Source organism: Oncorhynchus gorbuscha, linkage group LG02 (assembly GCF_021184085.1).
Source record: "Oncorhynchus gorbuscha isolate QuinsamMale2020 ecotype Even-year linkage group LG02, OgorEven_v1.0, whole genome shotgun sequence".
Classification (NCBI taxonomy): Eukaryota; Metazoa; Chordata; class Actinopteri; order Salmoniformes; family Salmonidae; genus Oncorhynchus; species Oncorhynchus gorbuscha.
The window spans coordinates 94,645,857-94,671,404 of NC_060174.1; the positions used below are offsets into that span (position 1 = coordinate 94,645,857).

Below are 25,548 nucleotides of genomic sequence, written 5' to 3' on the forward strand. Positions count from 1 at the left end.
GGAAACCTTGTGTTTGATACCATTCCAAAGACCCCGCTCCAGTCATTACCACGAGCCCGTTCTCCCCAGTTAAGGTGCCACCAACCTCCTGTGACGCAGACCAGACGTTAGGATTGTGTTCTTGTCAAGGTTTCTCATAATATGCAATTTGCCAATCAAATACATCCCATTCTTCAGCTTGTTGGTGCTTGCTTCTGTGCGCAAATCATTTGATCACTGCAGTTTGAGATTATGTAGCCCTAATCCCTTCACGAAAATAAGATGATAGGGCTAACTGGCATTTATTATTCACGATTTATTTGAACTGCATTAAATGGATTGATCTGTGTTTCTATTCCAATAAAAGCACAAATGCATTTTACAGTGGCATATGTAAGTCTACCTAAAACATCCATCATTACATTTCAAGCCATACATTAATAGAAATGTGTTCCGAATATTGTATGAAATATTCGGACGGTTAAAGGCCGACATTTGGTGGTTTCAATTTTTTTTTAAACACCCTTTGTAACATGACTATAGGCCTATAAATGGTAAACATTGTGATTTTAGTGGAACGGCTGGCGTACTCGTTTAAACCCGCCTATAGTCCTTTTATTTCGTTTCTACATGGTATTTTAGTTTTATATATTTTAAAATTTTGTATCCATGTTTTCTTTCTGAGTAACACCAACTTCTGCGATGTAATTGCTTGCATATACAAATTCAAATGGTTTTGTGTGTCTCAGTCAAAGTAGTTTCGATCACCAATTAGCTATTATGAGGGTTTCAGCTAGCCAATTTAATGGCTCGTCAAGGCATGAATTGATTGTGACCTATGTCCATCACTACTGTAAGCCCTATTTTTTTTATTTCAACTTTATTTAACTAGGCAAGTCAGTTAAGAACAAATTCTTATTTACAATGACGGCCCCTATCTACAGTAGTAGAATGTATATTATTGAGTTCGATACAAATAAAAATACATTCAAAATATGGATGTTTATTAGGCCACTGTAAAGTGTGACAAAAACAACAAACAGGGCAACTATAATTTTACTAGCCTACATACTGTAGACATATGCCTAATTCAAGGAAAACGGGCCATGCCATATCCAGACTTCCTCGGCTTCCTCAAATATTCATTTACTCTATCTTTTATGCTTTTTCGGGTTGCATCACTTAAGGAGAGAAACACCTGAGACACATGTTTCATGATGAACACTCGGAGATTCACTGGTAAGCCAAATTTGCCTCTGGATCCATCCCAATTGGTATTCTGTGCCCACTCGCGATATCTCTCTTTGGTTAAGCATTCTTGGAATAGCACAACAGCATAGCGGTCCGGGCGGCCCATGCTGTGCTCGGTGAGCAGTTCGTTACGTTCTGGTGTCAGTCGAGGAATGGAAATGTCAGGGTGAACTGACGAACTGCCTGTCGGAAGTGGAGTTCCGGAGCTCACATGGATTGGCATGAATTGTGACTCCATCATCTCTTCCCTCGCCCTCTTCAACGAGCCATTCTCTGTCTGACTCTCCACCAATGCGGCCTGGCACTCTGTCAATGCCACCTGGCTCTGGACCAATGCATCAGCCGTAGCCCGTATCTCTGCCCTCAGAGAATGTTTCTCTTTCTGCTGGTCTACCTTCAATGACTCGATGTCAGTTTTCAAAGTTTGAATCTGCTCCATGTGCAACTTCATCAGCTGAGCGAAATGGTACTGCGCTGGCCCCCCCCATCTATCATGGCCTATGATAGAAACAGTAGAGGAATTAGCTCACTCAATCTTAACAATCACAAGTGACTGTTCTACACAAATGCTGCATACACAAACACGTTTTAGGAATCTAGCAAAACTCACCGCTTTCTTTGGAACCATGCGTTTTTCCATTGGGTCGAAACTACAGAACAAGAACACACACGGTTAATGTTCTGTAAAACAAAAAGCCTACTACAATACCTTCAAAAACATGTGTTTCATACCGAGCCTTATTCTTATAAATCCACCCAAGTTTCTTCAACTGCCTTCTGACTGTGATTAGAGCAATGTTGATGTTGTGCTGTGATGCCAACAGATTCATGATCTCCTTCGCCGATCGCTCATCATCTTCATCAATCAGTGAGTAGATTGCTTGAATAGTCTTGCTGGAAATGGTATACAATCTAAAAATGTGCAGCATACAGTAAAGGCTAACAGTAGATGTATTTAAACATGTTTAGCATTATTAGGCGTACTGCAGCCATACTCTACCTGTTCATTTTCCTGGGCTTTCGCGTTCGGCGTAAAACAGGCATCCGACGGTAGTGTTTTCGAATAGCACTGTCCGTGACTGTAATCCCCAAATCTAACAGTATTTTTGAAATGTCCTCAGTAGATTTCCCCTTCCTCATGAAAGCTCTAATCTGATCACTTAAATTAATAGAGATCTTGGTCATGGTGCTAAGTGCTACAGTATAATCAAAGCGCATGAGGACAGCAGGTAGGTTGGTACGTAGGACTGGATCCTGAAAGTGAGGACAGTGGGAGGTCTGTTGTATACTAATGTCCTATTATACAACTGGTGGGTCTAATGCTGATTGGTTAAAAGCGCATTTCAGCCAGTGTCTATTCCACAAGTTACCACCAGCTAAATCTATGACGTTAAAATGCCTATTTACTCTGTTCCATCTGACTGCGCAATCCACTGTCTCATCAGCCCAGCAAGTTATATAATTGATCTCCATTATAAAAAGCATTAAAACATTATCTCACATTTATTTTAGACCAACATGTAGTTTTCAACAGCAGATATTTGTTTAAACATTGGCTCCTGTCTCTCTGACATTTGCAACATTGTTTCAATATTCAGGAGAAGACAGGCAGGCAGCGTTTCTCAGCCTGTCGAAAACATGAAGTAGCGGGCATCATTTTTATGGAAATATACAAAGAAATGGAAATGGAAAAAAAGTAAAACGGAATGAAGTGCATCTAGTTTGTAGTCTTTCCAGATTCAGTTGGCTGTGTTGTTAGCTTGCTCCTCTGAACAGTGTCCTGAGGAGAGAGCACATTTTCTATGCCAGGCGAAATCGCGCCTCGTTAGCTCATTGTTATGGATGTATCCAAATAAATGTCACTAGAAAACAGCTTAAACAAATGCAAATGCACTACTGTCTGCACTGTTTTACGTGACTGTAAGTTAGCGGTAGTTGGCTAGCTAGCAAGCAAGGGATAAGAACATTGCCAGCCAGTATGACAATGAAATCCATAGATACAGAACAAAAAGTCTGAACAACTGGGTCGTGTCTCTGATAACCGAACAAATAGAATGAACGACCAGCCGGCTTGGGTAGCAACCTCAGATTTGTGTCAGGACTATATCTTGTGGAAGGATGAAATGGCGTGAATAAATACTTAAAAATAAAGTTTTTAACGAAATATTATTTGACTATGTTGGTAACCTGTTGTACAAACGTGATAATGCCCTCGAAGCTGGTGTTTGGAGGATATATTGGCACGGTTTGCCGGCCCTCGATATATCCTCCAAACACCAGCTTCTTAGGTATTATCACTAAATTGTTAGCTGGAGTAACGCCATTCCAGTTCTTCTCACCCCAAACTCCGCCACTAACACAATTATTCGTTTAATTTGGATGATTACAACTTTCAACGTGACCTGGGCTGGGTTTCCCAAAAGCATTGTAGCACTAAGATAATCTTAAAATCATCTTAATTCCTTTTAAACTAAATGGAAACCCAGCCCATAGAGAACAGACAGAATGGACACAGTCTTTTTTACGGTGCTACCCGTTCCAGGGTTAGGACAGTAACCAGCAGATGACTTGAAAATGATCCCGAACCTGACCTATCACATATTTAAGTGATAATACCGGTGTTCAGAGGATATATCGGCACGGGTGTTGTTACCGTGCCAATATATCCGCCAAGCACACGCTTCAAGGGCGTTATGCAATGGGTTACCAACATATTAAAATAATGATTGAGATATTTTAATTAACGTTATTTTTGTTTATTCATCCTTCCACAAGATACAGTCCCGATACAAATCGTTTTGTCGTTCGTTCTATTGGTTCTGTTGCCAAAAACGTGACACAGTCATTAAGTATTTTGTTCTGTATCTATGGGCGCGACCCAGTCATTCGTTCTATTGTCATACTGGCTGGCAACGTTCTTATCCCTTGCTTGCTAGCTTGCCAACTATGGCTAACTTACAGTCACGTCAAACACTGCAGCCAGAATAACAGCAAAGTAGCTGCATTTGCGTTTGTTTAACCATATAACTTTAACTAGCTCTAGTCAGGAAACAACTTTAAGTACAGAGATCTCATAAAGTCTGCCTGATTAACAAAGCATCACAGATATTTCAAGGGAAATCAGGTGACAAACCAGTTTTTGAAATGGTGAGTGATGGAACAATATTAGTTGTATATTTATTACATTTTACTAATTTAGCAGACACTCTTATCCAGAGCAACTGAGCAATTATGGGTCACGCACTGGCCTGACTGTCTTAACAACTAGGCTACTTCCGCACTCATTTATACATTTGTTCCATATATAGGCAAGTCATTTAGCCGTTTTAATAAGCTATAAGGTCTCACTTCTACCATATAAGAGAGTTTTGGTAATGCTGTGCCATCAATTTGTTTGAATGTATTTTCTCTCATCAACTTTGTAGGACAGTGAGGACAGACACAGCCTGCCACTCTCCTTCCACACTGAGCCCAAACCAGAGTCACTGGTTCCTGATTGTGACAGTGGAGTCCAGTGTGCAGCGCAGGATCCAGAGATGACATCAGTAAAGCTGGAAGACTGCAGTCAAGCACTGGGGCTGATTAAAGATGAAGATGAGATTGTGAAATATATTTCTTATGGTGAGAGAAGCCTCACTCCTGCTCTGGCTATGAAAGTGCTTTATTACAAACCCTAAACTAACCATTATCAGAGAGTTCACACAAGAGAGAAACCATACCATTGGTTTGACGGTGGGGAGGGTTTCTCTCAAATGGATACCTTAAAACAGGTACATTTGACACATTTGCCAGAAAATGCACACAGGATATACAGTTGAAGTTTACTGTAGAAAAGGCCCATGGAGTTGGTGGAATAATCCTTTAATTCATTGCCACTTACTCAGCTGGGCCAGGGGCGCTTTAATTAGGTCAGGTGGAAATGTCAGACAGATCCCAACTCCATAAAAGGAGGAAATTGCCATCGCCTGAGCTCACTGCTTTCTCTTCCTTAACTGCGTCTGATCCAGAAGTTCTGTGCGTCCATGAATCCACGTAAGTCCACCGACTCTGTTACCTTTCATCTGAACTATCTGTTGCGATCCGGAGAGTGGGCCATCAGTTATTGTTAATAGTTATTTCCGCATAGCGCGGCTTGGAGCGCACACTTCAAACATATTGTGTAATGGGAATTCTCAATGATCACGGCCCTACGGATCCTCATAGGCCAATTATGCAATCGATATGGTTAATATGTAATGAAATTGATTACATGTACACATGAAGACAATTGAAAGGGTGAAATGAGAAATGTAATTATTTGCTAACTGATGGACTTTGATATCAAACTAATGGGGATTACAGATTGAATAACCACTGTTTGTATTCTTTCATAATTTATGATAAATAGTTACGAGCCTAAATGACTCACGGATGATTACTATAGGACTTCTTAATGAACTGGATTGTTGACTTCCCTAATTATGTTAATCATGAATGCTTGGTATGATATGATCTTTAGGATGATGAATTTGATCGGATACATGTTATTTGTTTCCTTTGTTATGCAGCACAGACTACTCGGTAAATATACCACTTTATGGTTAAAGGAATTCCTACCTCAGTCTCATCCATTCCTCTGTCACCTGGCACGTGACCACCTGTTCACCTTCACTGTCAGTCATCCTACCTATCCAGCTACCCACACAGATTCCACTAATCTTTCATTTACATACACTTAGGTTGGATCCCTTAACTTGTTTTTCAACCACTTCACAAATTACTTGTTAACAAACTATAGTTTTGGCAAGTCGGTTAGGACATCTACTTTGTGCATGACACAAGTCATTTTTCCAACAATTGTTTACAGACAGATTATTTCACTTATAATTCACTGTATCACAATTCCAGTGGGTCAGAAGTTTACATACACTAAGTTGATTGTGCATTTAAACAGCTTGGAAAATTCCAGAAAATGATGCCATGGCTTTAGAAGCTTCTGATAGGCTAATTGACATCATTTGAGTCAATTGGAGGTGTACCTGTGGATGTATTTCAAGGCCACCCTTCAAACATAATGCCTCTTTGCTTGACATCATGGGAAAATCAAAATAAATCAGCCAAGACCTCAGAATGAAAATTGTAGACCTCCACAAGTCTGGTTCATCCTTGGGAGCAATTTCCAAATGCCTGAAGGTACCACGTTTATCTGTACAAACAATTGTACGCAAGTATAAACACCGTGGTACCACTCAGCCATCATACCTCTCAGGAAGGAGACGCGTTCTGTCTGCTAGAGGTGAACATACTTTGGTGCGGAAAGTGCAAATCAATCCCAGAACAACAGCAAAGGACCTTCTGAAGATGCTGGAGGGAACAGGTACAAAAGTATCTATATCCACGGTAAAAAGAGTCCTATATCGACATAACCTGAAAGACCGCTCAGCAAGGAAGAAGCCACTGCTCCAAACCCGTCATAAAAAAACCCAGACTACGGTTTGCAACTGCACATGGAGAAATATCCTCTGGTCTGATGAAACAAAAATAGAACTGTTTGGCCATAATGACCATCGTTATGTTTGGAGGAAAAAGGGAGAGGCTTGCAAGCTGAAGAACACCATCCCAACCGCGAATCACTGGGGTGTCAGCATCATGTTGTGGGGGTGCTTTGCTGCAGGAGGAACTGGTGCACTTCACATAACAGATGGCTTCATGGGGTAGGAACATTTTACGTGGATATATTGAAGCAACATCTCAAGACATCAGTCAGGAAGTTAATGCTTGGTTTCAAATGGGTCTTTAATATATGGACAATGACCCCAAGCATACTTCCAAAGTTGTGGCAAAATGGCTTAAGGACAACAAAGTCAAGGTAATGGAGTGGACATCACAAAGCCCTGACCTCAATCCTATAGAAAAGTTGTGGGCAGAACTGAAAAAGCATGTGCAAGCACGGAGGCCTACAAACCTGACTCAGTTACACCAGCTCTGTCAGGAGAAATGGGCCAAAATTCTCCCAACTTATTGTGGGAAGCTTGTGGAAAGCTACCCAAAACGTTTGACCCAAGTTAAACCATTTAAAGGCAATGCTACCAAATACTAATTGAGTGCATGTAAACTTCTGACCCACTGGGAATGTATTGAAAGAAATAAAATGTGAAATAAATCACTACTTTTATTCGGACATTTCACATTCTTAAAATAAAGTGGTGATCCTAACTGACCTAAGACAGGGACTTTTTATTAGGATTAAATGTCAGGAATTGTGAAAAACAGAGTTTAAATGTATTTGGCTAAGGTGTATGTAAACCTGCGCTGCAAAGATTAGACTCTAACAAACACTTAATTCTCACCTTATAGGTGAAGTTGAGGGAGTAAAAATTATTAAATAAAGAAACTGTTGTAATCTTATTGTTCTTCATTAAGAATGGTAGACTACTACTGGAGTGCCCAACTGGTTGTCACGCCTGCTTCCTCCCTCCCCTCCCTCCCTCCCTCCCTCCTCCAGCGCTTTGCCGTCGCCCGTCTACAAAGCACCTGTCCTGGCAACTGTCATTGCGCACACATGCTCCCCATCGATAAGCACACCTGGACTCCATGTGTTTTTGTTACAGTTAATAATGTCAAGCTGATTTATTTTCTGAGGTCATGGTCAGGTTGTATACAAATTGTTAGGTTGTTTTTTGTCTTTTTGGTGATGAGAAAAATATCCACCTACCAGGTTGTAATGGTTGTCAAAGCTTCCACCAGATAACAACCAAAATATGATGCCTTTCACTGGTAGTTACCAGATATATCATGCCGGAAAGCCTATAGGATGAAGACAGAGTTTTTCTTGTGATATAGCTATAGTTTTATTTCATTAATGCATATTTATGTTGACTGGATCACATTTGTCTCCAGTGAAACATGTTTCTCATGAATGACCACTTGATTTAGATAAACGTTCTCAGGTAAAATAAACCCATTAATTCTAGGAATCATAAAACTTCTGTTAAGATGTTTTGTTGAACAATCTCACAAAGCTATACTGTTTTTTTTTTTTTGCAACTGAGAGAATTTGATAGGCCATGATAATAAATTCCTTAGCCGTGATTGATTTTTTTTATTTCATTCCCTGTCTGATCGAAGAGAGAACTCTCAACAAATTGGCCTAAGGCCACTAGCAAGTCAATTTGATTTTGTTTCAGGTGTGAATGGATCTTTTTAGGGTGAATCATTGGTGTCGATGTTCAGAGTGAAAGAGGTGTGAACACACCTGTAATGGCTCATGTCTACATTTTTAACCAGCCATTGGTTAAATTAAATTCAATACAATGGGAGGGGTGTGGCATGCACATGAGGACCAGGAGAGTGTGTGGTGTAGAGTGGTGAAAGTATTCACCCCCCCTTGGCATTTTTCTTATTTTGTTTCCTTACAACCTGGAATTAAAATAGATTTTTTGGGGGTTTGTATAATTTGATTTGCACAACATGCCTACCACTTTGAAGATCCGTGCAGTAGCAGAGATAAGTCTGACTAGGGTGCCTGGTGTCTTTGACACGTTTTTTTGTGCCTTCCTCTGGCACCGCCTGGTATAGAGGTCCTGGATGGCAGGAGGCTTGGCCCCAGTGAGGTACTGGGCCGTACGCACTACCCTCTATAGTGCCTTGCGGTCGGAGGCCAATCAGTTGCCATACCAGGCATTGATGCAACCAGTCAGTCAGTGCTCTCTGGTGCAGCTGTAAAACTTTTTGAGGATCTGAGGACCCCAAATCTTTTCAGTCTCCTGAGGGAGAAAAGGCTTTGTTGTGCCCTATTTATGACTAACTTGGTGTGTAATAGTGTAGTGCGGACAACATTTGTAAAAAGTTGGTGAAGCAACAGCTGTGCTGGAATGCAAACAATATTGGTGTCAGTTCTGATGGTATGGAGCGGGAAGATGAGGGTCAAGGACCGGAATGGTCGGTAGTGGAAAGACATAGGAAGAAGAGAGATCATGATACAGAAAGCAGTGGAGAGTTTAGTAAAGAAAGTATAAAGAGGGCCAAGGTAGGATCCAAGAGTTGGAAAGTGGTGATAGTGTTTGAGACCACAGGGCCACATTTACACCCTACCTGACTAACTAATGCAGTAGAGAAAGAGATAGGTGAAGTCAAACTAGCTCGGTTTATTGGAAATGCTAGATTTCTCATATTTTGTGTACGCCAGGCTCAGCAAGAGAAGATTTTGAAAATGGAAAAGCTTAATGGGAAGAAGATTAAAACGCCATGTTTTAATGCTTATGCTAGATTGGGGGGAGTCATCATCGGGGTCCCAATATCTATGTCTATAGATGATATCAATTAAAATGTGAATGGAGGAAGAGTGATTGAGGCCAAAAGATTGATCAGTAGGATAGAAGGTCAAAGAAGTGAAAGTCTATCAGTGCTGTTGAGGTTTGAGAAGGTTAGGCCTGGGAAAGTACAGATAGGATTCCTTACTTTCAATGTCAGAGAATTTGTCCCGTCCCCATCGCAGTGTTTTACATGTCAAAGAATGGGACACGTAGCTGTTCAATGTAAAGGAAAGAAAAGATATGCCAAGTGTGGAGGGGAACATGATTACAGTGAATGTGGGAGCAATGAGAAAGTTATGTGTTGACAGTGCAGCATTTGGTGGATGTCAAGTGCATAGAGAGGCTCGGTGATATAGAATGAGCCATGATGTATCGTATGCAGAGGCTGTAAGACAGATTGGTTACAGTGTGGCATGATGGCACTTCCATCGCTGCTCCTCTATTAAGTGGACCTAATATCAGGGCTGGTGTTTCTGATGGTCCTGATATGTTTTGGAGGCCCGCTCAGAAATCTTGTGCTCATGGATGTGCGGTATCAAAGGACACTTTGATAATGAATAAAGTTGACTTCATAGCTTTTATTGGTAAGGTTATCAATACGACTCGGGTTGTGGAAAGCAGTAATAGCAGGTTGAAGGTGTTTGTGGAGACGGCTATAAAAAATAAACTCTATCACAGTAATATATTGGATAAAACACTGTTTCGGCATCACTGTGTCTTCAGGGTAATGTAATGAAGCCTTGAACCAGGTTATGGAAACAAACAGTGCAATTAATGCAACCAATGACAATAATGAGGGAGGGTGTGTGATAATTCTTAAATTGATTAGAATTGAGTGAAACTGTTAAGACAATAGTTTACAGCATATTGATTATATTGTTATATATATGATATATTGTTAACATATGGAAACATGATTAGATTTGTACATAATATTAGCATCAACATACATTGATTAATTTAATTTCATATATATTTAATTGTTTCCAATTTCATTATACATAATAAGCCTCATCAACAGGGGGAACATATTGGGTGTACGCTGATAAGCTGTAGAAAGAATATATTCATTTGTAAGATTTATGAACAAAATAATTGTTCATAAGGGCCTGAGCTCAAAGTCAATATTCAGACCACTAGGGGTCAATGTTTATAGACAGGATATCCAGTAGGCCTCCCTCTGTGGTAGTAAGATCTCCATTTTACCTCCTTTCCTTGGTAGAGCAACATGCTCAATGCCTGTGTATTTGAGAGAGGAGAGAGGACTGTTCGCTTCAACAAAGTGAGCTACTACTGGATAGTTAGTGTTCTTACACCAGATTGAGCTGCAGTGTTCAGCAATGCGTTTTACATTTTTGCATGAGATGATAACGCTAACAGGGATTTTTCAACCTCTATGTGGGTGTCTGAAGAAGGATGTTTTTGAAGTGCTATTGGACTGTGCACATGGAATGAGTGTCAAGACTGTCTGAGAGGGCTCATGTGGAGATGGCAAAAGAGATATTGAGGTTAACAGATGTTACTGTTGAAATGGTTATTGACATCCTGAACAATCCTAAGGCTGGAGTGTTTCAGCATGACATAGATATAGTTTAACAGGGAGGGGTTTTGGGGGAGGGTGTGGTAAAAGTTAGTAGATATTTATTTTGTTTAAGTTAATTTTTTCATGGTAGTACAGAATTGGGAAGATCATGATTGACCCCCCTTAAAATATTTAGATGCACTATTGTAAAGTGGCTGTTCCACTGGATGTCATAAGGTGAATGCACCAATTTGTAAGTTGCTCTGGATAAGAGCGTCTGCTAAATAACTTAAATGTAAATGTAAATGATTGATTGTACATTCCAGCGCAGTAGGTGGCGGCATGCACTTAAACGATTGTTTGAGGACCCCCATTATATCATAGAAGGGCTTCTATTATATCATAGAAAGTGGACCCCTATTATATCATAGAAGCAGGGGTTTCTCCAATAGAGCTCCATTTTTATGGAATGGTCTGCCTACCCATGTGAGAGATGCAGACTCGGTCTCAACCTTTAAGTCTTTATTGAAGACTCATCTCTTCAGTTGGTCCTATGATTGAGTGTAGTCTGGCCCAAGAGTGTGAAGGTGAATGGAAAGGCACTGGAGAAACGAACCACTCTTGCTGTCTCTGCTTGGCCGGTTCCCCTCTCTCCACTGTGATTCCCTGTCTCTAAACCCTATTACAGGGGCTGTCACTGGCTTACTGTTGCTCTTCCATGCCGTCCCTAGGAGAGGTGGGTCACTTGAGTGGGTTGAGTCACTGATGTGATCTCCCTGTCTGGGTTGGCGCCCCCCTTGGGTTGTGCCGTGGTGGTGACCTTTGTGGGCTATACTCAGCCTTGTCTCAGGATGGTAAATTGGTAGTTGAAGACATCCCTCTTGTGGTGTGGGGGCTGTGCTTTGGCAAAGTGGGTGGGGTTATATCCTGCCTGGTTGGCCCTGTCCGGGGGTATCGTCGGATGGGGCCACAGTGTCTCCCGATCCCTCCTGTCTCAGTCTCCAGTATTTATGCTGCAGTAGATTATGTGTCGGGGGGCTAGGGTCAGTCTGTTATATCTGGAGTAATTCTCCTGTCTTATCCGGTGCCCTGTGTGAATTTAAGTATTCTCTTTCTAATTCTCTCTCTTTCTTTCTTTTTCTCGGAGGACCTGAGCCCTAGGACCATGCCTCAGAACTACCTGGCCTGATGACTCCTTGTTGTCCCCAGTCCACCTGGCCGAGCTGCTGCTCCAATTTCAACTGTTCTGCCTGCAGCAATGGAACCCTGACCTGTTCACCGGACGTGCTAACTGTCCCGTACCTGGTATTTTCAACTCTCTAGAGACAACAGGAGATACTCTGAATGATCGGCTATGAAAAGTCAACTGACATTTACTCCTGAGGTGCTGACCTGTTGCACCCTCAACAAACACTGTGATTATTATTATTTGACCCTGCTGGCCATCTATGAACATTTGAACATCTTGGCCATGTTCTGTTATAATCTCCACCCAGCACAGCCAGAAGAGGACTGGCCACCCCTCATAGCCTGGGTCCTCTCTAGGTTTCTTCCTGTGTTCTGGCCTTTCTAGGGAGTTTTTCCTAGCCACCGTGCTTCTACACCTGCATTGCTTGCTGTTTGGGGTTTTCGGCTGGGTTTCTGTACAGCACTTTGTGACATCAGCTGATGTAAGAAGGGCTTTATAAATACATTTGATTTGATATTCACTAATGATAGCCTGGTGGAGCCTACCCATAGAGTGATTATGCCCTCTGCTGGCGAGGAGACATCAGTATAGGCAATCATTAGTATATTCATATGTTGGCTTCACTTACATGTAGGCCTTTAACATGTTATAGGATATGCATTACAATAATCGTCCATCACGTGATAAACTATGGTTAATGTGCCCTTTTGCATGGTGCCACCTTGGAGCGATGACAATAACAATATCCTACAGGACTTCTATTTGACATCCGTAAGGCTCTTTGTTTTTTTTACAACATATGATGCTTACAACATGGACCTCTTATCTTTTTTTCCTTAAAAGCACATGGATATGTGTGAAACAGATACACAAAAACGTGGGATTTTGTAATATATTCAAAAACTTAAATGTTGTCTAATGTTAGTAGTAGCTAGTAGCCTTGTCAATGATGCATCAATGCAATATTGGCACAATATATTTTAGTCTTTTAAGATCTTTAATAGGCTGATGTGTCTAGGCTTGGTAATGGCAAAAGCTGACAGTTAAGAAAATTCTAAAGCCCTTAAGTCCTTTCCACCACTCCTAAATAAAGAGCTTTGTTAGAGGCATATTGTCATTTCAGCGTTCACTAAATAAAAAAGATTGATTGATAAACGTAAGACTGGTAAGAAATCTTTATACTATTCGATAATCCTTTTAATTTACTTTAATTGTAACCGATATACAAGACTATAGTTCTTTAAATAATTGAACGGACACAGGAGCTTCCATTCATCAAAATCCCCAAATGTGTTTCATGAATGAAAAAAAAAAAGTAACACAGCACATTGCATTTGGTTATAGGCCTAGTGTAATTCATTATGATACTTACTTTTAATTTGTGAAATTTAACTTCAGACACTTTCCAGATGCTGCACTAGGCCACTGGGAATTCAAAAGTTTGGAAGTTTGTGGGAAACGTGCGCAAAGTGAGAATTTGTGAATTACTTTCAGAAAATGTATTACACTTATGGGAAAAATGACAGAATTCTGATAAGAATTGCTCCTAAGTGGCAAAGTTATCATTAGGCTGCTTTGTGAATATACGGATTAAGACTTTAGGCTCACCACAGAACATTACTTACTATCAGTCCTCAAAGGACTTGGGACCTGTAGTTTTCCATTTACTCTCAAATAACAACCCCATCATCTCTAAATCTACCACACACTATGTTAAACAATTAAGATCAGATGTTTTATTGGTTTTTTAATCAAAGTTATATATCTTCATAATAAATACTTTGTGCTGTTGTGCCCTCTATCAATATAAATAGCAAAATATAATGTCACATTTCCTATACCTAAATGTAGATTTCCCCCTTAATTCTTCATTCTAATCAAAGCATCTTAACAATAATTGTATTTTTTAAAGAAATAATCCGCACAACAACAAAAAACAATACAGTTGAGAATTCTTATTCAAAGAAAACATTTTCAAACAAATCTGAATTCACAAAATAATAAAAAATAAAAATAAGAACATAAAAATAGGCGGATTACGATGAACTGTGTCCAAGGGCCATAGATGCTAAAGTCACACAATGTCAACTACTGATGTGAGTTGAGTGTCAGGGGACACAAAGTGCTAGCTGTTGTGTGGAGAGAAGCAAAAGAAGCTGATATTATTTCCTTCCCCTCCTTCATTGGCGTGGCGATCTTCGAATATTCATTTGAAATTCCACGCAGTGTCGACGTGAACACATGCCCTTGTTTATTAAATTTCCTTAGCATTTTTAAAAATAAAAACATGAAATATACAAACGGTCAATTTTTTTAGGCCAAAAATGTGTCTTAAACGTTGTGGTGTACATTCAGGAACATTCATATTGAAAGTGGAAAAAAAAGAAACAAAAAAAAACAAACATTTTAATTGGCTATAATTATGAACAATATAAATTACCATTACAGTTGAACATTTGTTACAAAGTATGTTGTGAATCTAGCAGTCCAATATCCCTGCCAAAGTTGTGTGTTCTCATAATTTCTCTTTTGATGGGATCCAGATGTAGGGTCCTGAATGCTCCTCTATCACCATTTTGCAGTGGTTATAAATGTCTTCTAAGGTGTCTCCTTGAACAAGGGCTGCAAAACAAGGGGATACATTAAGTACAGGCAGATCTAACCATTTATAAATTATTTTCTAATAGAAGGAAATATTTTTTTGTCATGTACATACTGTTTGTGATAATAATAAATTGCACCCATAGAACACATTGTGGTCCCACAGGTTAAAGTTGAAAAAGTCACTGCAAAAGATGCTAACACCTGCTCTTTTGGTTTTTACTGCCGTGGCTTAGTTCTAATAGTTACTAACCATACAGCAAATGAGGATGTTATTTGTTACCATAAAGGGTGAATGAAGGGCATTATCCAGGCAGGCTTGTAATGCTCATTCACATATGCAGAATTACATTAGGGATCTGTTTTATCATTGAAATTATGGACATCAATAATGTTCATAATTCCCATCTAATTGTAGGATCTCCATGTAGGCCAATTTCTTTGTAATCCACAGAGGCTTGAGAAATGAGGCCCCAGGACTGTATACATTAAACGAGGGTTGAGACTACAACTTTCACATCTCTTTTGTCTAAAAAGAGGAACATTGTGCATCTTTACTCATGGATACTGTACCTGTGAAAAACTCGCCAAACTCCTGCTCCAACTTCATGGCCCGGTCAAATGTCTTCCTGGCCTGCTCTTCTGTTAATCTCTTATTCATCTCCCTGGGAACAAAGGTTTGTTGTGAGGCATCAGAGACCATGGGGCAGTTTCCCGGACACAGATTATGCCTAGTCCTGGACTAAAAAGCCAGCTCAATCTGTGTCCGGGAAATCAGTCCCAAAGGTTCTAATCTCTGCAACTACATTTCCACATGTATGGACTATGTATTACGTTAATGTGGTATTTGTGAATTCAACTCCATTTCCACTTAATTGCCTGATTTACCCCCACTCCTTTTAAACATTATATTCTGCACTCAATTTAATGATGTCAGCTCCTTCTCCTGTATTGGATATCTGTAATAAACACATCTGCTATGTAATATTTTCATGAGTTGGGATATGAGAGAACTCACATTAATGAATCAATGGACCGAGGCTTTATAAAGATGGCAATGGGGTAGAGTTGTGCTACTTGTAGTCGTTTTATGGCATTCCCTGACACGTCCAGTATGCAGTGTTTACCCTGCTGACAGAGGAAAGAGAGTTTATACACGTACATACTCTATACAGTATACACAAAGTGTACAAACATTAGGAACACCTTCCTAATATTGAGTTGAATCCCCTTTTGCCCTCAGAACAGCTCCCTTTATCTACACTGATTTGAAGAGTAGCTGCTACTTTTGCAACAGCTAATGGGGATCCTAATAAAATACCAAATACCGATACTTACATATTTTGTCTTGCCCATTCACCTTCTGTATGGTACAAACACAATCTACGTCTCAACTGTCTCAAGGCTTAAAAATCCTTCTTTAACCTGTCCCCTTCCCTTTATCTACACTGATTTGAAGTAGATTTTACCAGTGACATCAATAAGGGATCATAGCTTTCACCTGGATTTACCTGGTCATTCTATGTCATGGAAAGTGCAGGTAACCTTAATGTTTTGTACACAAAGTGTATATCATTGAATTTACATAATGTCCTTGATTGAGTCAAATAACTGTTTCTGACATACTTTATTAGAAGAGGTATTTAACACATACAAAGGAATATATATGCTTGGAGACCATGGTTGTCCTTTTAGTTATTTGTCCAATAAGACAAAAAGACCCACATTTTAAAGTTCTGAAATTGGTCTAATAAAATAAAATATTGGTATGATCTTTTTGTGTGGTTACATCACACATAAAAACACATTTTGTTTGGATTAAATATAGATCAACACAATGCTACAACCACAAAGTTAAATGGAACCTGAATAGTGTTAAATATGGAAGTGTATTTTCGACCAGAACATTTTTGTTAGTTAATGCATAGGGGTCGATATGTATTAAGGTAGTAGTAGGGTTAAGGTTAATGCATAGGGGTCGATATGTATTAAGGTAGTAGTAGGGTTAAGTTAAGGAATTAGGAATTAGGTTAGATATAGTTTCAGTGGGGCCTCCTGAGTGACTCAGCGGTCTAAGGCACTGCATCGCTGACCCCGGTCGCCAGTTGAACAGTGTTTCCTCCGACACATTGGTGCGGGTGTAAAGGAGAGCAGTTAGGTGAGTCATGTGACTCCACCTTCGCCTCTCCTGAGCCCATTGGAGTTCCAGCGATGAGACAAGATCGTAAAATACAACAACAAAATGTTTCAGTGAAGTTAATTTACGTAAATGGTTATGCCTTGATCACTCTGGTAGCACTTTTGCGCAAAAGTTCAACAATCGCCTTCTGTTACCATTTCTGTCAAGCTGTCGACGCATACAGTTTGACACATACGTTCAATAAATCCAATGTGTGCACCACACAGAACATTTCCATTGGAAATGAATGTACTTCTGTTGTACCAAAATGCAATATCATTGTCGGTGTGATCGAGGCATTAGGAAAAGCCATAAAAGTTAACATTGGATTAGCACACCGCCGCCTGCCACCGTTGTTTTTCTGCCTGTTGAAAACACACTGCCTAAATAAAGTATATCTCAATGACAGTGACACTCACCCTCTCAGCCACATATTTGACCGACTGAACACTGGTTCCATATAGATTGTCGTTGTACTGGCCCGCCTCAATGAACTTGTGCTCTTGGATGTCCTGCTCCATCTGCTCTCTGGACATTACAAAATGGTAGTCGCGCCCATCGACCTCGTAGTCCCTCCTCGACCGAGTGGTATCTTTGATGCAAGAGGAGAAGACAATAAGCTAAAATAACACCGATAAGAGTCCTTGCACAAAATAGTACGTAGCATCATCTGGATATGTGTGCAGCAAAAGTTCAACATTCACCTTCTGCTACCATTTCTGTTAAGCCGTCTACACATACAGTTTGATGCATACGTTGGATAAATTCAAAGGATGCACCACACAGAACGCACTGCAACCGCCTCTGTAACGCAATGCTGCAAGTCAAACGCAGTGTTTCATTGGAAATGAATGTAATTCTGTCGTACCAAAATGCAATGACGCTGTGGGTGTGATCGAAGCGTAGTACCTTTTATTTATATTATAGTTACATAGGCAGGTACAGTGTGACTACAGTATAGATACTGTACATAAACAAAACTATTATACCTGTTCGTGTAAACAAACAAATTCATTATGCACTGAAAATGTTTCACAATACCATGATCGTGTTTTGAAAGCATAAAAAGTAGTGCACCTAAGCTAAGATCTGGTGTTTGCAGGGTGATTTGAATGTAAACCCAGTCTAACTGTTACTGATACTGTAAATGTGCATTTTGTTCAATCTGACCTTTGGTATATGTGTTACGGTAAATGTGTAAAATAGGGAAATCTAGCGATTCCACTGGAAATCTATAGATTCTCCATCGCACTGTTAAAAAATGTGTAGATTTAATAGTGAGAAGGGAAATTTCCCCATTCCCCACAATGAATCTGTACATCTCCTGGTAACTATGTGTAGAGAGGCATTTGGAGTATTTTTAAAATGTCAATACTGCAATTTCTACTCTAAGTCCATTTTCAATCTACTACTTACAACAGTGTGGAACATATTCTACTTCCTTTCACTACATTGTATTAACCAATAACTTAGTTACACTACATTCTGTATACCAGCAACTAAGGGGCTCACTTACCTGGCTGCCCTGAACAGTTAGCCGCTTTACATGGTTTAAAAAATAGATGGAATAAAAAGATAAATCAATTAAAACAAACCAAATCAAAACAATGACGATCAAAATAAAAATATGACATCAAGTAGACAGTGGTGTGGACAGTTCTTTGAAATATACAATAGTATGAAATACTATCATTATACTGAAAAACTGTATTTAAAAGGTCATATAACTCAAACAATTGTTTTGTAAATATTCCTCATTAAAAACTGGGTGGTTCGAGCCCTGAATGCTGATTGGCTGACAGCCATGGTATATCAGACCGTATACTACGGGTATGACAAAACATTTATTTTTACTGCTCTAATTACATTGATAACCGGTTTATAATAGCATTAAGGCACGTCGGAAGTTTGTGGTATATGGCCAATATACCACAGCTAAGGTTCTGTGTCCAGGCACTCCACGATGTGTTGTGCCTAAGAACAACCCTTAGTTGTGGTATATTGGCCATATACCACACCCCCTCGTGCCTTATTGTTTAATTATACCATGGAATTGTTGAATACTCCTTTCCGATTGGCTTGAAGGGCATTATAGAGCTACTCTAGTGGATGTTGAACACCTTTCTACCAGCAAATGAACACATTTCTAGTGGCAAATGTATTCAATTATAGCCATGGTATAAAAGAGATAATCAACTTGAGGCTCTATGCGATCTCTGGAAAATAATGCAACTCTGTGGAAGGTCAGTTCCACGACGCGCTACACACCTTCCACGTTGTTCATTATTTTCCATAGAATGCATAGCCCCTCGTTGATTATTCCTTACTTAGTCAACTTTTAATACTGTCCCAAAAATCCACGTTTTCAAGATGATTTTCTTTACATTACGTTCAGTCTCCTGATTACCAAAATCAAACAGGAGCAAAAACTCTCATTAGGATCCAAAACTTTTTCAGGAATGAATCATAGGCCTGCTATTAGGACCACTATGAGGCTTGAATGTGCAAAATAATTGGATTGTGAGACCATACTAATGGTGTACCAATGAGAAATGTATGAAAAATGGTTTTAGAGTAAAATGCCAGAAGCACTCTACTGTCCATGAACCTTTGAACTTAGTAGTATGGTCACACTACTATACATAAACAGTATCTGGTCTACAGCCAAAACTCCAAATCCTGTTGTCTGTAAAACAAATTCCACATTTATTTGGATTTGTTGCCATAGCTTCTATTGGATTTTGCCTTTCTCAGTTGGCCATAAAAATAAAAATATACTTCCATTGACTATTACCTAGCTGTGGCTAAAGTTAGCTGAAGTTCATAGTAATTTCTTCAAGAAAAACCAAACCATTGATTACAGTTTCTCCTGGACTATAGACTATTTTCAGCATGAGGAGACATTTAACGTCAAAATCTAAAATCCTGAACTTCCCGTTTAATGGTTCAATGGAATTGCACATGTGAATAGCAGGGTAATAATACAATCCTACATTATTATTGTCGTCAAGAAATCATCTCTGGATAATTTAACCAAGTATGTATAATACAAATCAAAGAACCCAACAAAACATGTAAGGGGGGAAAATTAATAGCTTTTTTTTGAGAAATTAGGAAAAATAATGAATCAAACACTATAACAACATAGCAAATGAAGAAGATGGGTATAAAATAAAACTACAATGGTATATTGGCGGCACGGTGGAATTTATTAGAGAGAGCTAATCACAAGGGCACATGATCACACAATGTATTCTTGATGCAGCAACTGTGTCCACCCTGAGACAGCCTGGTAGACTGGGGCCATATGTATCAAGCGTCTCAGAGTATAAGTGAGACGCTTTATACACAAAAACAAACTTTATTATTCACACATTATAGCCATCAGACTAGCTATTGTATATCAACACAAAAATGGATAACCAAGGAAAGCGCAAAAAAACAAGAGCTTGAAGTGATGGTGGAGGAAATAGCAGCCAGGAAAAGGTTGCTGTTGGGGAGACTTGATAACTGAAGGGTCATTGCAGAGACCAAAAGAGAGGATGGGCGAGAGTGCCAAAGTCTGTCTCCACCGTCGGGGGTATAGCAAGGAACCGTATTCCAACATCAAGTTGGCTGCTAAGAAGGGAGTTGAGAGAAGCAGGGATTTGAAGAAGACTGGATGGGGGGAGGGGTATCAACCATTCATGTAGACCAGCTGGAGGAGAAGGTTTTGTCCATGATAGGAGAGGCAGTGGTAGAGGGACTGCGTGACCGGTAAGAGCTAACGCATAACAACATTAGCCAACATAGTTAACGACATTAACGTTAGCTAAGTTAGCCATGTTCTTCTTAGCAAATTAACAAGCTAATGCTAGCTATTTAATACTTCTAGAATATTGTTAATCATTATTGTTAATTTAATTGTCCGGTAGCCAACTGTGTCTGTGGCAGTGTCGCAAGAAAACATTCATGGTTACAAAAGTATCCAGTAGTCACAAGACAAGGGTTTAGCTGTCTTAAAGTTGAGTACATTTTCAAGAAGATCCTAAAACATTATTTTCAAGAATCCCATTTCTTTTCATAGGAAGAAACAGGAAAAAACGTATGGACATTTCCAATAACTTTATTGAGGAATAGCAACTTTGCTTAACTTTCTTCATAAGTCTATACTTAAGGTAAAAATGGCAGTTAAGAAGAAATGTATTCCAAAGAAGGTTTTGTGAATCTGCGCCCAGGTTCCCCCTGTCCATGAAATCTTATCAATTTTGACCTGAGGCAAAACTGATCCTAAATCAGTGCTCCTACTCTGAGAAGCGTTATACATACGGCCACTGGTCTCCTTGTGATGGTAGAGGGACTTACGTGGCACGCAGGAGCCAAATTTGTCAGGAAATTCGGATATCAGGTCGTCGTTGATTCTGTCTTTCATTGGTCCAAGGATTATGACGGGTCTGGCGTAATTAACTGTAAGATAAAATGTGTCAATCAACTCATTTACAGACATAATAGGTTATAACTGTGCACTGAGCATTAGTCTCCACAGTAAATGTGGGCAAGCAATTTCACTACAACAACCACGCTATATCTGAGCAAGCCAATGCGTACTAGTGCCAGAGAGGTTTTGATGTCTAGAGACTCAACCAGCGATTACTTCCTGTAAATAACTAGTACGGAAGAACTTTCCAGAATCTTCCTCGCAGGAGTTACAGGAAGTAATCAATTATTTTTCTCATTTTTAAAACCTCTGTGGTGCTTGTACACACTGGCGTGCATAAATATAGCGTGACAATGTGCAAGCGGCAAATGTTTCACTGACTGAAATAGTGCATTATCAAGGACCACTCTGGTAAAAGATTGGAAGAGGACTCACTCTCTTGTCGAATGACAGGCTCATAGGAGAGAATCATGTCCTCTTGACTCCCTGGTGACATAAAACAGTTACTAAAATAGTTACTATAAAACAGAAAAGTTAATAAAACGGACAGTACATGCATGTTCATGCTTATTCTCTTGACCAAGTGTCCCAAGACAGGAGGAATGTCAATCTGGATGAATAAAGAAGTGATTAGAAGCATTCAATGAAAACACTCAATGAAATTGTGCCATACAAAAAAAGGGATTGAGACTGATTGTGGCCAAAGAGTAGTGACACAACACCCAACAGAAGGCAAGAACGTTTATACTGCTTTCGAAGTGAATTGTGACTGTCTAGTGCACTATGCAAACATCCTTTTCAAGTATCCGTATAATCCCAAACAAACACAAACACTGAGGTTATTTTCTCTCGCCTGCAGTAATGACCAGTGGATGCGTTTTCATTTAGAGCTTGGGTTGGGAAATGTGTCAAGTTATATTGCTTCATTGTACTATTTGGTCGATACATTTGAATATTATGAGGGCAAATCATTTTCTCTAGTCAAAAGATTGTCAATATAGGCCTAATCTATTTTAGGTCATGACTGTAGCTCTCGTGAGGATGATCACGTTGTGTGCTTGTCTCAAAATCTTCCCATTCCCTTTGCCAGGATTAATTTAACCTTCTACTATAACACAATGTTTGTCCTGCTTTAGTTTCAATGCTCAGCATAACACATATAAAATCTATATGAACCTTGCAACTCACAGAAAAGGTACAGCTGTATCTAATTGGTTCTGCTTTTAGAGCGCATGCTAAGTAGATTTGTATTTTATAGATTTTGTTACTCCAGATACAAACAACAATTTATGGACGCACACAAATAATGGCTACATCTCATCTCACCCGCATGTTCACACCCCCATCCCTAGTGGCTGCATTATGGTTTGCCACTTGGCCTTGAATTGTACCAATTAGTTTTTCCTCGGTCGCCCAAACAATTTCAATAATAAATTAGATTTTTCCATTATGTTAATGATGGCGGATTGATGGCGGATTGATTGATTTCCAATGATTGGTTAGTACAAGTTGATTGGTTAGTACAAGTTGATTGGTTAGTACAAGTTGATTGGTTAGTATTAGTTGATTGGTTAGTACAAGTTGATTGGTTAGTATTAGTTGATTGGTTAGTATTAGTTGATTGGTTAGTATACGTTGATTGGTTAGTATACGTTGATTGGTTAGTATAAGTTGATTGGTTAGTATTAGTTGATTGGTTAGTATTAGTTGATTGGTTAGTACAAGTTGATTGGTTAGTACAAGTTGATTGGTTAGTATTAGTTGATTGGTTAGTACTAGTTGATTGGTTAGTACAAGTTGATTGGATAGTATACGTTGATTGGTTAGTATAAGTTGATTGGTTAGTATTAGTTGATTGGTTAGTATAAGTTGATTGGTTAGTATTAGTTGATTGGTTAGTATAAGTTGATTGGTTAGTATTAGTTGATTGGTTAGTATAAGTTGATTGGTTAGTATAAGTTGATTGGTTAGTATAAGTTGATTTGTTAGTATTAGTTGATTGGTTAGTATAAGTTGATTGGTTAGTATTAGTTTATTGGTTAGTATTAGTTGATTGGTTAGTATAAGTTGATTGGTTAGTATAAGTTGATTGGTTAGTATTAGTTGATTGGTTAGTATAACTTGATTGGTTAGTATAAGTTGATTGGTTAGTATAAGTTGATTGGTTAGTATAAGTTGATTGGTTAGTATTAGTTGATTGGTTAGTATTAGTTGATTGGTTAGTATAAGTTGATTGGTTAGTATTAGTTTATTGGTTAGTATAAGTTGATTGGTTAGTATAAGTTGATTGGTTAGTATTAGTTGATTGGTTAGTATAAGTTGATTGGTTAGTATTAGTTGATTGGTTAGTATAAATTGATTGGGTAGTATTAGTTGATTGGTTAGTATAAGTTGATTGGTTAGTATAAGTTGATTGGTTAGTATTAGTTGATTGGTTAGCATTAGTTGATTGGTTAGTATAAGTTGATTGGTTAGTATTAGTTGATTGGTTAGTATAACTTGATTGGTTAGTATAACTTGATTGGTTAGTATAAGTTGATTGGTTAGTATAAGTTGATTGGTTAGTATAAGTTGATTGGTTAGCATAAGTTGATTGGTTAGTATAAATTGATTGGTTAGTATAACTTGATTGGTTAGTATAAGTTGATTGGTTAGTATTAGTTGATTGGTTAGTATAAGTTGATTGGTTAGTATTAGTTGATTGGTTAGTATTAGTTGATTGGTTAGTATTAGTTGATTGGTTAGTATAAGTTGATTGGTTAGTATGTGCAAGAAAGTACCAACATGATTTTATTCTGCAACTATTTGTATTCTGATCAAAGGATAGGGATTAAACACAGCAAGATAATAGTTATATAAAAAAATAGGAGAAAGCTAACATTACAATAGATGGGTGTCCATTAATGTTGCAGTAAAATAAAACCTGTAACCCTTTACACTCATGGGATTTGGCCTATATGGATAGGGCTACATTTAAATGTTTCTTACAGAATTCCATATGAAAAGCGTATGCATAACCATGGTAGCAATGGAAAAGTAACAGTTTGGAGATAACAGGAAAATGTGTGCACAGTTCCTAAGCAATTTCAATACACTTATGACTCAAAGAATCTTCAACTCTAAGGTACTTTTCTGAGCTCTCCTAGCTGTGCCATTGAGGAACTAGAGCAAGCAGACTTGTAGTTGTAGTTATTTCATCCCCATCACACAACTACTGTTGTTGTTTACGTAATCTAAAAACGGTCCATTTTATAATTCACAATCTCAGTCAGGTGGGCTTGTTCTATTACCAACATGACTAGCTAAGTTATAAGTTAGGCTTTCAGAAGGCAATTCAGAAAAACAGATTGTAAGTTTTGTGCGCATAGAAAGGAGTTATGAGTGCATTCAAGTGCGTGTGCCACAGCCAATGTTCTTCTCAATAAACAAACAGGCTCATTCTGTTCAGAACAACCAGGTTATGATACCATGTCATCTTGTAACTGTACATCAAACATAGTGATCATAAACATTAACACTGTATATGAATCTGGAAATGTGAAGTGCACATTTGGACTCACGGTGGTTGTCTTGCTTGTATGACATCAAAGCGGTATTTATTATAATCCTCAATGTCTCACCTTTCAAAATACATCGACTCATCTTAATTTACAGCATTTTCCTCACTCAACAAAACATTTTAAAATGTTGCCCAATTAGCGGGAGGGATGGGAGCAACTTCTTGTTGCGGCTGTGCTCAAGTTCAGAATGGCTGTCAGTCAAAACCCATACAGCCTTGTGAAAGCACAGAGCCAGAGCTCTGACGTCATGTATAGCATATTACTGTACAGCCACCACGTTCCAATTTAGGCGCTTATTAGCAGGGGTTGGGAACAGAAACGGAACCGGGAACGAAAGTGATCCATACTGTTCCGGGAACTGAACCATTATTTTAAAAGGATGGGAACCGGATAATAATGTTATTTTACGTTCCAGGCATTTTTATTCTAGTCCCACAAAAAAAAACACAACAAAGCGCCTATGCAAAGCCCTCACTCTATCACTTATAAATCTATTATAGTGTCTGCCTGCATGCTGAAAAATCGTTGCCAGTGTGTGTGTAGGAGAAAGCTAACA

At 39.0% G+C, this 25,548-nt stretch overlaps 1 protein-coding gene across 1 annotated transcript in view; it reads right to left on the bottom strand.

Moving 5' to 3' along the window:
- Positions 1–13,967: 13,967 nt before the first annotated feature.
- Positions 13,968–25,548, bottom strand: part of LOC124013499 (disks large homolog 2-like) — a 326,264-nt gene continuing 314,683 nt past the window's right edge. Inside the window, 7 exon segments of the mRNA XM_046327794.1 lie at positions 13,968–14,857; positions 15,410–15,501; positions 15,855–15,964; positions 17,435–17,607; positions 18,532–18,555; positions 21,360–21,461; positions 21,868–21,918. Coding sequence (XP_046183750.1) covers positions 14,751–14,857; positions 15,410–15,501; positions 15,855–15,964; positions 17,435–17,607; positions 18,532–18,555; positions 21,360–21,461; positions 21,868–21,918 — 659 coding nt within the window. The 3' untranslated portion in view covers positions 13,968–14,750.